Here is an 18,533-nt window from a genome sequence, read left to right on the forward strand (position 1 = left end):
TGAGGGCGCACAGAGGTCGTTCATCACAGAAGACTTAGCCGCTAAATTGCAGTTATCAATAACTGGCACAGAAAGTTTAAATTTATCTGGGTTCGGGGACAGCGCAGAAAGTACGAAAATTAGACACTTAAAAACTACAACTATCTATTTGCTCACCGACGAAGGAAAATTGCCGATCAGAGTATTGATCTACCGGAAATCGCCGTACCACTTAAAGGTGCTCAATTATCGTACATATCCGGATTAAACTCGCACATCCAGTAATCGCGAACGACAATAGCCAAGTCTCAGTACTTGTAGGAGCCGACTACTATTGGTCAATTATAGGAAACCATATCATTAGAGGTGAGGGACCTACTGCCGTTAAATCAAAAATAGGTTATTTACTGTCAGGACCACTTTACGGTACACCAAGTTACAATGGCCAGCCAACATATATGATGAATGTAATGACATCAAGAAAGACAGAAGAATGCGACCTGGAGAAGTTTTGGAAGTTAGAAACACTTGGAATTGAGCAAATAGATGAGAAGGAAACATGGAACAAGAAATTAAGAGAAGTATATGAGAAGACATGTATCAGTTACCATGACAATATATACTTTACTACATTATCCTGGTTACGGCACCAATATCGTAGAGTGATTGTATCGAACGCAAATTAAGGCTTAGAAATGAGAACGTCTACCAGCAATGATACTTGCATTGGAACGCTGAATAGCTAACGTCAAAACAACGGCGACGTCGTGTGCAATAGCGAGCGGTAGCGGGAACACCTCAAGTGCAATTCTTAACAACCACCTAAAGTACTTTTCAAGGATTGAAACAAATGCATTCGTCAGTTTGATAATTGTGTATTAACACTTATATGTTGTTATATACACGTATCGTTCATTTGTATATATTGCTGTTTGTCATATCTTATATGTTACATGCAGAGTATATATGTAAGACACAGATTCACGTCCGGTGTCTGCTCGACGTCCGTCCCTCAAACCGCCGTCCAAATCATGCATCACAAAAAGATATCCTCAATCGACGGTCAATGTTATGCCTATCCAATCGACGGCCAATTTTTGGTTTCACTGAACGACGTCCATTTTTTTACTTCTCTAATTGACGTTCATTTTTTTAGCTTCTTTAATCTACGTCCGTTTTGGACAAATAATACAAAATCCAACTGAACCGATATCAGCTGAATATTTTTTTTTAAAAACAAAGAAGTGGTATGCTTATGAGACAACTCTTCACAAGATAACAATTGATATAGGCCACCGTTCGGCCTTCGAAAAATGAAAAACGCCCATACCGTATAGTCAGCTATAAGAAGTTCCAAAGTGACAAATGTAAAACAATTCAAACGAGAAAATAACGACATAGTTGATGTACAAAATAATGCACGATGAACAAAAATGCAACAACGACAACCACTAAATTACATTCTTCTGACTTGGAACAGGCACTTACATACATAATGTGGAGAGCACATACATTCATAATTTTACGGGGTTAAACATGTTAGCATGTTTCAATCCCTCTTTCTAACCAGTTAGAATTGTGATGTGACAATTCAACATAAGAACGAACTATAAAAACCAGTTGGCACTTTTATACATGTACCGGACCATATGAGTATTTGGACCATACGCGTATGGTCATGACCATATGCGTATACTCATATGGTCCGACCATACGCGTATGGTCCGACCGTACGCGTATGGTCGGACCATATGAGTATAATACTCGTTTGGTTATTAACGTGCCGGACCATATGAGTATTTGGACAATATAGGTATATTTATTTTTCCAAATTACATTATAAACGTTTCAATAATACAAGAACTTTATCTAAAAAAAACAGTGATGGTTTAAAACATGACAATTTTTTAATTTTATAATAAAAAAAAACTACGTAAAAATTTAATATTGATGCCATAGTTAGTTTTCATTAGTGCATGTAGGCTTGGATGACATTCACTTCCACACGGTATCATAGCTTTTTTGCATTTGCAAGTTTTGTGCACGATCTTTTTCATTTACACATTTTGTTTGCGAGTGAAAAACAAGCCTGCGTACAGTGATATCGAGGTCTTTGGCAATTCTGATGTCTACATTTTTTTTAAGAAGCTCTAGATCTCAAATATCGTAAAATGGTTGACTGCAATACACCATCTTCACAACACAACTTAAATAAACTAATAGTATGCTACTTTCCAGTGACTTCTTATGTAACAGTTCATTAAGAAATTTTTGGAATTTAATTTTTTAGTCGACATATTGCCATTTACTCGTAATAACAAATCGGTTATGACCATCAGTAATGACCATCGGTATAAAATGTGTTTACTTTAAATTTGACAATTAAGTAAAATTAACAATGTGAAACTTCTTGCTTTTATTTAGCTTATCTTTTTATTATAATATAACGATAAAATTACCTATATGATAGCGTCTTTTGAATGAACGGTCATACCATATGAAGAGTTTAGAAGTATTAAAAGTAAACTGTAACAGAGTGTTAATTACCCCGACCATACGCGTATGGTCGGACCATATGAGTATATACCCATATGGTCATGACCATACGCGTATGGTCCAAATACTCATATGGTCCGGAACATACATATTATGTGTCACAGATATAAAAATCTATTTTTTTAATGCATTACCTACTAATATTTCAACAAGTTGTGTAATTTTTAAATTTTGGAGATTTAAACTACATTAAAGTTAGGAGATGTGATATGATTTCTAATGGAACAGGACAACTATCCACAAGAGTTCAAATAAAGTGAATTTGAGAAATTATAGGCAACTGTACGGCTTTCAACAATAATTTGAACCCATATCTATATAGTGTCTATTGTTGCAGACTAAAGAATGCTCTCTAGATGTCGTTTTTTTTTTTTGTCGTTGAGTTGTTTTCTCATTGACTAACACTGATATGCATGATGCATGTATTTTTTTTTAATATATAAATATGAATGACACACTACAATGTAGATCGATTGGATTAATATTTTACGAAGATAAACATTAACATACTATTTCGGGTTTAAAAAAAACTTTTTTGATGGAAGTATGTATAAATACTTGAAAATTTAGTTGTCATAAAAACGCGACAAAACATGCAAATGTATAAGTGTAAGTCCAGTAATTAATCATTTATTGATATTTGACATCGATTTGAGAAGAATACACAATCAATAGGACGTCGTTTTGGCAATACCTGACATCAAATTGGACGTCGATTAGAGTAACAAAATAATGGACGTCGATTTGAGAATGTGACATCAGATTTGGACGTCAATTTGAGGAACGGTCGTCGATTAGAAACTGGACGCCGATCTGAGTCTAACATATATTCATGATGTAATCATCATAGATAATTCAGATTGAGACACCCATACATATAGTGTGTTAAGCTGATGAACCAATAATGTCGTTGTTAATTATTTATGGGATTTAATTTTAATTTTAATGTCAATGGTAATAGAAATGGAGCGGGTTAGGTGTGTGTGGTTTTTTTAATATTTCATTCAAGGATGTTTATGTGTTTGTGGGGGATTGGGTAGGAGGTAAGGTCTCCTTTAGTATAATATGTTTTATCACATAGCATTTTTCTGATTCCTCACTGCTGTCTAAATTTTGACCACAAGGTCTGAAAAAAACCCTGCTTCTACATAAATAAACACAGTTCATTTTTTTCATAAAAATAGAAATTTGTGTTTAACATGAATATGAGAGTTAACTCATTATATTCACTACAAACTGTTTCATAAAATATATTTCAGGCAATTCCAATTAGCAAAAAAACTATTTAAATACTCCATTGCTTGAAGCTTTAATTCTAATCCAATATTGCAATGTTTTAAACATACAAGTAGAAAACTTTTATCTAAATTATATATTCAAAACATTTAGATTTCATTCGGACTAAGTCTTAATGAAAAAATAAATATAAAGTTTAGTTCGTTGAAGACTAATATGGGCACCACGTGGCGGATCCAGTCAGTTTAAAAAGGGGTAGTCAACCCAAGATAAAAAGGGGGTTCCAGTCATATGTTTCCATTCAAAAACATTGATCGTTAAAAAGGGGGGTTCCAGCTCTTGGACCCCATCCCCTTGGATTACCCAACAAGATGGGTTCCTACATATGCAACATATATTTTTGTATGCTAAGCGTATCTGGTCGTCGTATTTTTAATCCAAACTCATATATGCCTCAGTATGTTCGACCATGAATGTTTGTAAACTGTTGAGCCGACATTGGGAGGCTTTTTGTAAACCCGTTACATGCAAAATACATGTATGAGTATCTTTATTAAACTGAAACATGTAAGTACTTTGGATAATAAAGATTGCATTATCGTCAGGTCTTTCTGTCAAATCCAACGAATGAATCAAAATGTCGTCCGTCTTATACCCGTCCATATTGACAACTGCATACCATGAACATGATGTATTGTTTGATAATAAGAATGCACGATTAGTTTGGCGTTCATTATCATTATTTGTTTAGGGGTCAACTGAAGGACGCCTCCGGGTGCGGGAATTCTCGCTACATTGAAGACCTGTTGGTGACCTTCTGCTGTTGTTTTTTTCTATGGTCGGGTTTATGTCTCTTTGGCACATTCCCCATTTCCATTTTCAATTTTATTATACGATACAGCCAACCATGGCCTGCTGCTCCATATTAGCACATGGATTAAACGGGAATATGGAAAATGTCAATATTGACTCTAAGCCTTGTAACATCGACTCAATTGTCAAATTTTGTATGAAGATGTCATAGTAAGGTAAATAGTAGGGTTTTATTTAAAAACAATAAAAATTATTATTAATCAGGATCTGATACTATTAATAAAAATGCTATTCATTCTTTCTCATTTAATATTCAAAATATACAAATAAAGGGTTTAACATCAGGTGTTAGACAGTTATACACTTTGGGGATACGTCCGTTAGGGTTTCTTAACCAGTCACACATATCCCTTAGTGTGTAACTATATAATATGTTTTGATGATTTATTGTGAATATATGCCATTATTCTACACTGAGGGACAGTTATATACTAGAAAGAGTCTAGAATGTCTTTTTTCTGATTCAAATTTTCATTAAAATACCCAAACCCTCTGTTTGAAAAAACCCGGACCGTTCCACTGTTGCTCTCGAAAAATACCGGACAATATCAAAAACTGCGCTGTTCATAGCATCGTATGAAAGTTAAAAAAAACAATTCATACAAATGATAAGAGTAAAATTCAATTCATTGGCAAACATTTCGAGACGGCAATGAATTTCATAATTTCCCGTAATTTCGTTGAAACTGTAAATGTGGTATCAGTTAATTACTTCTGTACATAATATTGTGCATGGTGATGTGTATTCAAATCTTATTCACATGATAAACTTTGCATAATTTATAGAAGTGCAATTTTTCTGTGTTTATTTCCCCATCTTCCACCAACAAAAGTATGGTCCCCTTCGTATGGCCATTATTGTACGTGGCGTCAACCTCAACAACCAAATAAACAACACTATAATGGTAATTTGTACTCACATCATACAAGCTAGTATCATTACGGGCAGATATGAAGAAAGAGGTTACAATAAAGGCAATCGAAATAAGACTAGATATAGTTAAAGCAGTCAAATGTATTGAACATGTTTAACAGAAACATACACGCTGTTTACATCTACGTCATTTGTGACGTAGTTGAAAGTTTTTTCATATGAAGTAATATCACATTTACTTTTTGTCAATATGTATCAGGAAATGTGTTATTTAAACATTATTTTTCTTTCCTTTTATTGGATGTCTCAAACGATTTAGCAATTGGAAAACTCGACCAATATATTTATACCGTATTATTTTTTTGGGATCTGTATATTTTATTTGACAAAGTTTGACAATCCTGTAAAGTGCGTCATGACGTACCTTGTCAGTTTTATTTGGATCAAAATCTGCTCTTTCTAATAAAAATTGAACTATGTTGATGAATCCACCTTTGACAGCTGTGTGGAAGGGAGTATAACCATACTAAAATGAAAAGCTTTCAATGATCGTATTATCATACAGACGTATAAAAACACTTTGTCATACGAATGATTATAGTACAAAAAAAAATAACAATGGCCACAAATTCGAGATTAAAGAACTGCAAAATTATGTTCATCAATCGCATTTTTTATGAAATTGTACTTGTGGATTAAATGTATAAGGTGTGTAAAAAAAACAAATTCCTTTTTAACTGACATTGATTGCGATTTATCTAGAAAGTCGATTGTTCCGTCTGTTTACTCTAGTTTCCACCACCAACAAAAACAAGTCGCCATGATATAACCATTATCATAGAGGTGGATTAAGTTTAACAACAGTTTTAGCCTTTTTAACGCCGCGTTAAAATTAACGACAAGTTGAACAACACACTAATCATATGATTAATTTTAATCGAATGATTAAGAAATTTTAACGACGCGTTAGCACTAACGACAAGTTGAACAACAGACCCCTGGTACCTTTGATAACTATTTACACCACTGGGTCGATGCCACTGCTGGTAGACGTTTCGTCCCCGAGGGTATCACAATCCCAGTAGTCAACATTTGATGTTGACATGAATATCAATAATGTGGTCATTTTTGTAAATTTCCTGTTTATAGAATTGTGAATTTATATATAAAAAAAAAGAATTTTCTTATCCCATGCTTATTTTATCTTATCCGTATTTGACACAACTTTTTGTAATTTTGAATCCTCAATGCTCTTCAACTTTGTACTTTTCTGGCTCTTTTAATATTTTGATATCAGCGTCACTGATGAGTCTTATGTAGACGAAACGCGCGTCTGGCGTACTGAATTATACTCCTGGTACCTTTGATAACTAACTATATCTACAGTAATCGAGGAATTTCATTTTCAGACTGTATTCAAATAAGTAGTGGCAGTATATACATGCCTTCATGAGTGATACATCCTTGTTTTAATTTTATCTTTCAGATTAAAATTCAAAAGAAAACTTAAACGAAGAAAACGGATCTTAATCGATTAATTATCTTTGATTCCTATAAAACCTCAATGATTTTGATATAAGTATTTCTTGTTTTTTGATAATTGTGGATACATAAAAAAGTTTACTCTGATAATTATAGTATTTTGCAGATATGTGTAGTTTGTATAAACAACATTATATTGGCATTGATTTTAATGAACGATTCAACAAAGTTTGACAATAATGTGCAAAACGTCAACTCGTACCTTATTTTCTTTACTTGGATCTATATCTGCTCTTTGTAAAAACAATTTCACTATGTCGAGATTTCCACCACTGACAGCTAAATGTAGGGGAGTATCTCTTTCAAACTAAAATAAAAAGCCTGCACTGTTCATAGCATCATATGAAAATTAACAAAAACCATATCATAATTATACAATTGATTCCAATACAAAAAATTACATTGGCCAACATTTCGAGAAGTTGATGAATTTCAAACCGTTTTTTGTTTATCGCAATTTTGTTCAAACAGTAAATGTGATTTATGTTAATAGCTTGTGTTCATAAAACATTTTCATTCAACAACGGTGACGTCGTGTACAATAGAGAGCGGTAGCGGGAACACCTCAAGTGCAATTCTTTTACATTCTGGGGGCCCGCAAATGAATTTAATTGCAATACAATGAAAATAAATTATGAAAATTTCATTTTGGATTACTGTCTCTGATAAATATAAAACTTTGAATATCTTAAACTGTCTTTGATAATGAGCACGAACAGAATACAATTATTTCTATAATAAAGCACGAACAGTTGACAGTCAATAAAATTACACGATAGTCTCATTTGGTCCACATTGTTATATTTTCCTTTGCATCGATTTTCGCTCGCCGGGTTGTATTTCATCACACGTTAGGACATCATAACTTGATTGATTGTAAGTCAAATAAAACATGCGGAAAATGTCATAAGCGTCATCACACGAGTTTATGTAAGGATAATGCACAAGTAGATAAAGAAGATAGTGTGAACGTAAGTACCATTCAACACAACGCGAAGGAAACGGACACAATTTTACAGTCACAGGCAACCACGAAAGTCATGCTCAAAACCGAAATCAATCCTGTAATTTCAGAACTACAATCTTTAGATGCCAACATTCTTTTTGGTGAGGGCCCCCAGAGGTCGTTCATTACAGATGACTTAGCCGCTAAATTGCAGTTCTCAACTACTGGCACAGACAGTTTAAATTTATCCGGGTTCGGGACAACGCAGAAAATATGAAAATTAAACACTTAAACGCTACAACTATTAATTTGCTCACAGACGAAGGAACATTGCCGATCAAAGTATTGATCGTACCGGAAATCGCCGCACCATTCAAAACTTACATCCGCAAAGCTGCTAAAGTCTCGTACCTATCCGGGATTAAACTCGCACACCCAGTAACCGTGAACGACAATTTCCAAGCCTCAGTACTCGTAGGAGCCGACTACTATTGGTCAATTATAAAAAAAACCTTATCATTAGAGGTGAGGGACCTACTGCCGTGAAATCAAAAATAGGTCAAATTACAATGACCAGCCAACATCTATGATGAATGTAATGACATCAAGAAAGACAGAAGAATGCGACCTGGAGAAGTTTTGTGAGTTAAAAATACTTGAAATTGAGCAAATATATAAGAAGAAAACAGGGAACAAGGAATTAAGAAAAGTATTTGAGAAGACATGTATCAATTACCATGGCAACATATATTTTGCTACATTATCCTGGTCACGGCACCAATATCATAGAGTGATTGTATCGGACACAAATTAAGGCTTAGAAATCAGAACGTCTACTTGCAATGATACTTGCATTGTAACCTTAAATAACTAACATAACAACAACGGTGACGTCGTGTACAATAGAGAACGGTAGCGGGAACACCTCAAGTGCAGTTCTTAACAACCACCTCAAGTCCTTTTCAAGGATTGACACAAATGCATTCGTCAGTTTGATAATGGTGTATTAATATTTATATGTTGTTATAAACAAGTATCGTTCATTTGTATATATTGCTATTTGTCATATCTTATAAATTACATGCTGAGTATATATGTAAGACTCAGATCCACGGCCGGTCTGTAAACGACGTTCGTCCCTTAAACCACCGTCCAAATCTTGCGTCACAAAAAGATATCCTCAAATCGACGGCCAGTGTTATGCATATCTAATCAACATCCAATTTTTGGCTTCACTGAATGACGTCCATTTTTTAACTTCTCTAATTGACGTTCAATTTTTAGCTTCTCTAATCTACGTCCGTTTTGGACACAGAATACAAAATCCAACTGAACCGATATCAGCTGAAATGTTTTTTTTTTTTTTAAATTGGTATCATTGCATATGAGATAACTCTTCAAAAGAGATCAATTGATATAGAAATAAACAACTATAGGTCACCGTAAGGCCTTCAAAAATGAGAAACGCCCATACCGTATAGTCAGCTATAAAAGGACTCGAAGTGACAAATGTAAAACAATGCATACGAGAAAAAAAAACGACATAGTTGATATACAAACTAATGCACGAAAAACAAAAATGCAACAACGACAACTACTAAATTACATTCTCCTGACTTGGAACAGGCACATACACCATGTGGCGAGCACATACATTTATAATGTTGCGGGGTTAAACATGTTAGCATGATTCAACCCCTCTTTCTAACCAGTTAGAACTGTGATGTAACAGTACAACATAAGAACGAACTATAAAAACCAGTTGACACTTTTAAACATATTATGTGTGACAAATATAAAAATCTATTTTTTATCTACACTAATAAATTAAATTTAGCTTGAACGGATAAAAACGCCTTACCGGCATTTAAAAAAAGATAAATGAAAATTGAATAAAGATTGACTGAAATGGAAAAAAAATAGTTTTAATGCATTTCAATCAATATCAAATCATTTTAATACCAGTCAAGTAGATTCCCTTGCGGTAAAACAAGATAATTTAAGATCTGGTTAAACTGCGTCAAACTAATTAGCCACGCCCCCGTTAAACCAAATCAAACGGATGTTAAGTGCTTTTAAACTTTCAAGTGTCCACCTTTTTGTAAGGTAAATCACTCAAGCAGAACAACATCCCCTTGTATCTATCGTTTAACCGTTCTGAGTGTTATCGATTTAGTCAGAAAAGTAAAAATGTACATTTGTACCTCTTACAAACACCACAATTAAAAGGAAATAAAGAGAAATACATGTGTAAAATATTTGTTTTTATAGTTAATGATGCCATATTTTAAAAATGCAGCGAAAAGTGTAATCAGTTGGTTTTTTTTTAATTCTAAACACGCAGCAGCTATTGAGATAAAAAAAAAGAGAAGTGACTGTGTTAAAAAAAAGGAAAACAAAATTAAACGAGAAAGTTTGTAGTTTTTTAATAGCCAATAAAGGTACCAAAAAGAGCATGCCTGATGAATGCCACTGGATATTGTACACAAACATTAATCTATATGAAGGAATCGTCTGTTCAAAAATTTTATTTCGTCGAGAATATGCAATAATATTTTTCCACGGTACGTTAAGCATTTAATTTTAACAATTCCGTCCTGAACTTTTAAAATTTACATTAAAACATTTGTTGTTTTTAATTCACCTGGAAAGTTCAAATTTCGTTTAGCTTAGTTTTAAATGCGCCACGTACTCGTATACCGGATACCAACTGTTTGTTTGTCATGCGCATTTTAGTGCTCTGCTAGTCATTGCTAGATTCATACGTGTAAAACTATACATTTTTACTCATCTGCCTCCAACACGGAGTCTTGGATCACACCGAACATCAAGCTATCAGGTGCCCCAAAATGACTAATGTAAAACCATTCAAACGGAAAAAGTAACGGTCTATATATTCTAAAAAACGCGAAACACTTTGAAATACATTAAACAACAACCATGCACCAAACAGCAGGTTCCTGTAGGTGCAAACAAGTGCAGCGGAGTGCAAAAGCCAAAATATACAAATTAGTTATTTTAATTAATTTTAAAGCAAAAGATATAATTTTGTAAGAAAAATATTGACGTACCGATTCTAATAGCTGAGAAAAGTTCTTTTTGCTAATCGATGATAACATTTTAACATTTTGTTATACCTTATACTTCATAATCTATTTCTAAAACGACTTATTGCTTTGAACATTCATGGAATATTTGCTACTTGACATTAAATAACCAACAATTGATCAATCAAAATATGCTTTAAAAATAAATAAAACCGCAAGTGTATCCATTAATGAGTGCTTTTGTCTGTTTGTCCAAATAACACTAAGCGGGACAAATTTGCCATTCCAGAATTGGCTAATCTGACTTTGTCGGTTGACAAAATATCAAAAATATTTTTTGCCCAAGTGATAGATAATTTAAAAAAAAATCCCTCATATGTCCATCATGTCACCGTTGTCACTGTTGTCACCACAGCTGATTAAAAGTAAATTTCCCATGGGAACATTTTTTTCCCCAAATTTTAAGAGAGCTATGACCAGAACAGTTTAACAAGCATACCATTTAAAAATATAGTTTCAATAAAATAAAAGTGTTCTGTCATCATTGTACACTCAAAAGTCTTTTATTATCGTTGCATGATACATGTAAATGGAAATCTTGCCGTCCAGCGGATGATTTTACATTTTGAATCCCTCATCTTTGTTTCCAATTAATAGCATCGTGCATTCTATGTAATAGTGTTCGTTAAATGGTCAATTATCAGCGCCATGCCTTTGTATTTCAGAATTTAATTTAAGAATGAAAATTATAAATCTGTTGTAATATAGCTGTATTCATGGGGAATCATGAATCATGCTTCAGATTGTTTTCTAATTAAAGTCCCATATAACTTCGTGAAATTGACGGTGTCTTCCTCGAATGCCAGCATTTTATGTGTAACCTATTCCTTGAATGCCAACAAATATATTTCAATAGATGTTTATATAAGAATAACAGTTGTTTTTATAACTTAGTCTATTTAAATTATTTTCTAAGTATTTAAATGTAAAAATTAATTAGAGAACTTGATGAAATTGCAACATTTTATCACTTTTTGATAAGAAAATATAGTAGATTTTGGGGTTATGATTATCATGAATTCTAATGAAATAAAGAAAATAAAAATATTTTTATTACGTTTTATCAAAAATAAAATATTTTGGGAATGGAAATATTTATAAACATAAGACATTTTTTGAATTTTTTTTTAAGAAATTCTAGTTAAATACAATTATTTCAAACTTAAAATAAAGGATATAAGAGATTTATCTAAATCCATATCATATTGAATATTTCATTAGTAAATATAAACTATATTAATTTTTTAATTGAACGATTGATAAAATTTTACACTTGTAAAAGACTGTTAAATGAAAATTGCTTGTATAAAATATTCAATAATATTCACATATGAAGATTTATAGTGTTTTTTGTCAATCTGCAAATGCTTACTTATGTTATATGTATTGTTTTCTGTGTTATCTGTCTGAAAACAAATAATTAACATACTATATAGTAAAATATCTTTTCTACCGATCATCGCGATGGGAATTCGTCCGTCCGTGTACATTTACGCCAAACATTTTTCATTTTAAAATGAAAAATAAATTTTTAAATTGCTCTGAAAATTTTAAATGTAGTTGGTTAGAAAAATTTAACAAAAATCTATTCAAATCACTTTTGAAAAACCATTTTCTCTATAAGATTTGAAATGTGTTATTCTCATGAAATTACATTTTTGATTTTACAAAGATATTAAAACAAATAACAATAAGTTTGTGTTAAAAATGATTTTATTTTGTCAAAAGTTTAAATATATTTAAACATTTGCATTTGCTTGCTTTAGCAAACAAAACATATTTCAATCTCATTCTTAAAAGCAAATATTGAAAATACTGACCTTTAGTATTTTTCAATTGTGTTTACAATATTGAAAAATGAAAAATGCTCTAACGTGGAGCATTTTTCAATTTGACTTACAATATTGAAAAATGAAAAATGCTCTAGCGTGGAGCATTTTTTAATTTGACTTACAATATTGAAGAATGAAAAATGCTCTAGCGTTGAGCATTTTTCAATTTGACATCAAATATTGAAAAATGAAAAATGCTCCAACGCGGAGCATTTTTCAATTTGACGTTTGAAAATGATAAATGAAAAATTGTTCAATTTCTCATTTTTCATTTTACTGTGCAATATTCAAATTTGAAAAACGTTCATTATTTAAATGTTTAATAATGAGAACGAAATGTAATTTGTTTCAGTATAGGCGTTTCGAATGTTTCAATTGTTGACACTTTTTATTTAATGTTTTTCTATTTCCGTTCTCTTTTTTCTTGTTTTAAGTCAATATATCTTGAAGATCTTTTTAAGGTGTGTGTCACTGTGTGTGTGTGTGAACTATGTGTGGTATCAACAAATTCCGAACAAGAATGGTACACTGACAAGTACGATAATGACCACAAAAAAATCATTATTTCTTTTATATGTATATACCTAGTCGTCTTTGTAGCTACATTTTCATATATATCTTTCGATCTATCAATCCGTCATTTATTGTATATAATCTATCTGTCTATCTATCTGAATTTTGTTTTTCTTTCTTTGAATTGTCGGGGTCGAAATCTTTAATTCAGTTCTCTCGAAGTGAAAAATATTTCAACTTCTGCAATGATGACAGCGTATAGTGCACATGGTCGACGCTTCCACAAAGAAAAGAAGTAAGGGACGATATCAAAAGTTCAATGTAGGATAAAAAAACATAGTTTTTTAACTGACACCCCCTTTTTTTCTAAACTTAATTTGAGAAAAATTGATTGTAAAATATGGAAATATGTAAAATTCACTTTTGATAAACAAAACTCGCAGCAATTTTACAACCCCTCCCCCTCTCCCACCCTAAACTATTTGATTGAAGTTTTTCATCCTACATTCCTTCTGCTTTAGTGACTGTTACCATGATCGGTCATGGATTTTGCGTTTTATTCGGGACATAAAACATCTCTTTTGGATAGCCTTAATTTGTGTTTGCTAGTCAAAAGAAAGGTAAATAAAAAGTTAATATTTAATAGATAAATCTTTTGTCCATGTACAAGTTTTGTGTGTGTGTGTGTGGAAAAATCGTCTTCTATCGAGTCATGTCGTTTTTTTCTTATATATCATTATCTTGGTAGCGTTCTTTACTACTCCCAAACAGCATGACAGAGACTTGAACCCTACAAATATTCTAAAACAGTAACTTTCTTTTTCTGTACCTGCCTACTAGTATCCCAAGCTATTGATTTGTATATTTGTATGAATGTATTACAGTTGTGGTCCTTTGTCCAATTTGTTGTCATCCATAACTTATTTTTTCATCGTTTTAATAAAATCGTCTCCTTTATTGTTTCGATTTTTGGGTTTGTTCGTGCTAATTTCCTATAATACTGATGATAACAAACTAAAAGTTATAATTAGTTTATTTCGCTTCGTCTACCTATTTTTGTTTAGCAACCAACAGTCAATCAATCCAGCACTTAATTATTTGTTACAAATTTATATAATGGTTCTTTCATATTTTTTTTATAATTATCATTTCTCTGCAGGGAACTATGTTTTGGAATATTGTTTCATATCATTTTGTGATACGCTTACGGAAACATGATTAACTTAATGTAAATGGCAGAAAGTTGATAAACTTGGTGGCATAACTTTCATTTTTCTCTTTTTTATGCAACAATATATAAAAGCTATGAAAATGTAACCACTGTAGGGTAAAATAAACTGTTTCATACTTTTTACTTTCCCCTGAATTATAAATAAATAAAACCCTTTCCTTTCTGTTGCCAGACTAGGAACGAGAATTTGACAAAGAGACAGCAACCCGACCAAAATGCAAAAGCAGCACAAGGCCATTAGTGGGTCGGCAATACAGCGAGAAAATGGGGAACATGGTGGACCCTTTACACAAATGTGTACTAGTTCATCGAAAATGGACGTCACATTAAATTCCGAAACATATTAATAAAAGTAAATTAAAAAAAAACGAACTTATAAAGGCTACCAGTTTCTTCTTTTTTATTCTATTATAGTACTTAACCTTGTTTATATGTAGTTTGTGCAAGCGAATGAACTTCAAGTGTGACTTTCAAAAATAACTTGATAATTTTCCAGTGTGACTAGATAGTTGCTTAAGGTATATCATACTTTTCAAACGATTCGGAAGTTGACATTATATATGTATAGAGACACCTGTCTTCTCTTGAATACAATACAAGTGTTTCCAATGGACGTTTGGTTGTGTGTTTAGTTGGGTTGTTATTTCGATGCTGTGTAAGCGACATCTTTTTCTGTTTATATCAGTATATATCAAAGCGTCGTGTTGCGATGTAATAGAAGAAAAGGTATGAAGAGAATTATAAAGCCATAGTTTTAATAGCGATTCTGCTGAGAATACTAATTTACAGAAAAAAATTGATAAAAAATTAACTGTCGATATTATTGATACATAATTGATTTATAATCCTAACGTAATCCTAGGTATCGGTAATAAAATTACAGTTTTTTGTTTGTTTTTTTTTTTTTTTTATTAAAATCGATTGCAATTGTACTGACTGATTTTGTAGGCTCAGACACATGATGGTTGATAGGTTGTTATTCGCTCTGAATTTGATTGTGCACCTAAACCGATCTAATCCCTAAGAGTTCTATATATGCGCCGTAAAGTTATTTTTCTCGAATGGATTGTATTGTTTTAAATTTTTCATTTTGGAATCTTTTGTAGCTTCCTGTGCGGTATTGGTTTTCATCAATGTTGAAGACTGCACTATGAACTATACTTGCTTACTTCATCATCATTTAATGTCTTGTTGAAAAAATGTGTCAGTGGCAATCATACCTCATCTTTTATTTATGAAATTATGAATAAAACAAACACTAGTATTTGTCAGTTCAGTAACAAAGCACGCTATTCACGAATCGAGTAAATGAATAAACGGAGAGCGCGCGGCAGCTTTATATATTTTCATGTGGCATACATGCTATAAATATAGGAATTGTTATAAATGTACATGTATCAATTGGTGATGTTTTTTGTACTTGTTATTGGGGAAACTCAGAAAAAATAAGATTGCAACGTTTCTTCGGTATTGATTATGTTCATTGATTTTTTTTTAAATTTGGGACCTTGGGATTTCATGTTTTTTAAGCCCGGGATTTTGGAATCAGGACCCCTCCGACCCCCTTCAACATAATATAAATGATTGGTATAGAAGGCGAGAGACTTCAGCGTGTGCCCTCTTGTCATAATTTGTAAATTTTTAAATAATTTGATTAAATCATTTACCGATATTGCCTCTTTGTTGATACTATTATTTTTTGTGGAGCTCGTCCGCTCCCATTTTATATTCGTTATGTAAACAGAAAGTCACAACTGTTTGGTTTTTTTATAGGGATCACGAACCTTTAATCCTGTTCCATATCATGCTGATAATTTTGGGCATAAAATCCATCTTGATCAAAATGAATCTTGCAAGTAGCCCTCGGAATATATAGAGGGGTAATGTTGAGGTTACAAAAAGTGGATGTTGGATATAGGATTTGAAAATTGGGGTAGTGAAATCAAAGGGACATAAAAGGTGGGATCTGGAGAAAAAAAAAAAAAAAAAAAGGAAAAGGAGTCACTAAGATTGTAGTGTTTTTTCCTGTGTTTTGGAGGGGCGGGCATTATGGGAAGATCTCCCGTCTCTGACTCAAAATATGGATAATTTTATGTCAAGGGTTTTATAATTCTCTCTGACAGCTTCAGACAAAATAATTTTGTATCTCCTATCTTTTTAAATAGACAATACCCTTTTCTTAAATTGAGAATGGAAATGGGAAATGTGTCAAAGAGACAACAACCCGACAATAGAACAGACAACATCAGAAGGTCACCAATAGGTGTTCAATGCAGCGAGAAACTTCCGCACCCGGAGGCGTCCTTCAGCTTGCACCTAAACAAATATACATATACTAGTTTAGTGATAATGGACGTCATTAACAAATTAAACACAAAAAACTAAAATTAAAAATAATTCAAGACTAACAAAGGTCAGAGGCTCCTGACAATGTAGAAAAGTAAACGCATAGCCATATGCACAGTAAAATTCAGTTCAAGAGAAGTCCGAGTCCGATGTCAGAAGAGGTAACAAAAGAAAATAAACAAAATGACAATAATACATAAATAACTACAGACTACTAGCAGTTACTGACATGCCAGCTCCAGACCTCAATTAAACTGATTGAAAGAGTATGTCTTCATCATAGGAATACCAGGCAACTTCCGTTAGGGGTTCAGTATTATATACATAAAATATTGAAGAAAAACATAGCCCGTGTCATGCCAACAAATGGTTTTGTAATAAATGTGTTTAATTTCGATGTAAAGACCCTATAAGGGAATCAATATTAAAGCCAAAATATGAAAACTCGAATTACCTGACAACAGTATCGTAACTATATCCCTTCTCAATAAGTCTGTTTAAAGGTCTTGTTATCTTTGAATGTTCCTTGTTGTCGTTTGTTGATGTGATTCATTAGTGGTTCTCGTTCCGTATATAGATTAGACAGTTGTTTTTCCCGTTTGAATAGTTTTACACTAGTCATGTGGAGGACACTTTATAGCTTATTGTTTAGTGTGAACCAAGACTCTGTGTTGAAAACCGTACTTTGACCTATAATGGTTTTTATTCTAAAAATTGTGACTAAGAAGGCAAGCTGTGGGATTGACACTCATACAACATCCTCTTATATCTAGAGAAACGTAAACAAGCTTCACATTTGAAGTTCATTTTTAACTGAAATGCCACCTTACGTTCATTCCAAATAATAGAGAAATCTGTCTTAAAATGAACAAAGTGATCAGTCTCAAACCTATTTTGACTATACATTTACCAAATAAACCATGCAATAAAAAAAAAAGACCACAAGAACAATTAAACACTTAAATTTTCAAAACTTGTCTCCAAGAGACAGTCGTATCTAATTCCACCAAGTACTGACTCAAATGTCTGCTTCTGTTTTTTCAAAATAATGTATTTCAGTTAAAAACAGAAAAATTGCTGAAAAATTCAACATCAACCTCGCGGGACCAAAATTTAGCATTGGTAACTCTGATTGAGATTCGGAGATGTGGACCACAGCTTGTTCTAGTTGTAAACAGAGACGATGGATGCCAAATGTTAAAGCAATTGGTATCTAAATAGCTAAGTAAATACCAACCAAAACAAAACCATAAAAAAATATAAAATTAATTGTATGTAGTAAAGAAATGGAGCATTCAATGACTTCCAAAATAAGCCGTATTTAGAAGGAATATGGCATATTCATCAACCTTATACAGGAAGACTGGGAAAAGAACAGCTTTCCTAGGTGTTGTTTTTATATTTACACCTTTTCTAGGTTGTCAACGACGGTATCATCAAACCCGTCGCCAGTGCATGAAAGTACGCAATTGTATGTCCTGTTACAACATTTTTTATT

The 18,533-nt window shown here is 32.6% G+C and overlaps 1 protein-coding gene across 1 annotated transcript in view; it reads right to left on the reverse strand.

Moving 5' to 3' along the window:
• The window catches only part of LOC139526330 (putative ankyrin repeat protein RF_0381), an 86,489-nt gene that overhangs the window by 31,423 nt on the left and 36,533 nt on the right, over positions 1–18,533 (reverse strand). The window contains exons 7-8 of the mRNA XM_071321463.1: positions 7,263–7,367; positions 5,943–6,044 (exon numbers count right to left, since the gene is read on the reverse strand). Coding sequence (XP_071177564.1) covers positions 5,943–6,044; positions 7,263–7,367 — 207 coding nt within the window. The remainder of the gene's footprint in view (positions 1–5,942; positions 6,045–7,262; positions 7,368–18,533) is intronic.

Source organism: Mytilus edulis, chromosome 6 (genome assembly GCF_963676685.1).
Source record: "Mytilus edulis chromosome 6, xbMytEdul2.2, whole genome shotgun sequence".
Classification (NCBI taxonomy): domain Eukaryota; kingdom Metazoa; phylum Mollusca; class Bivalvia; order Mytilida; family Mytilidae; genus Mytilus; species Mytilus edulis.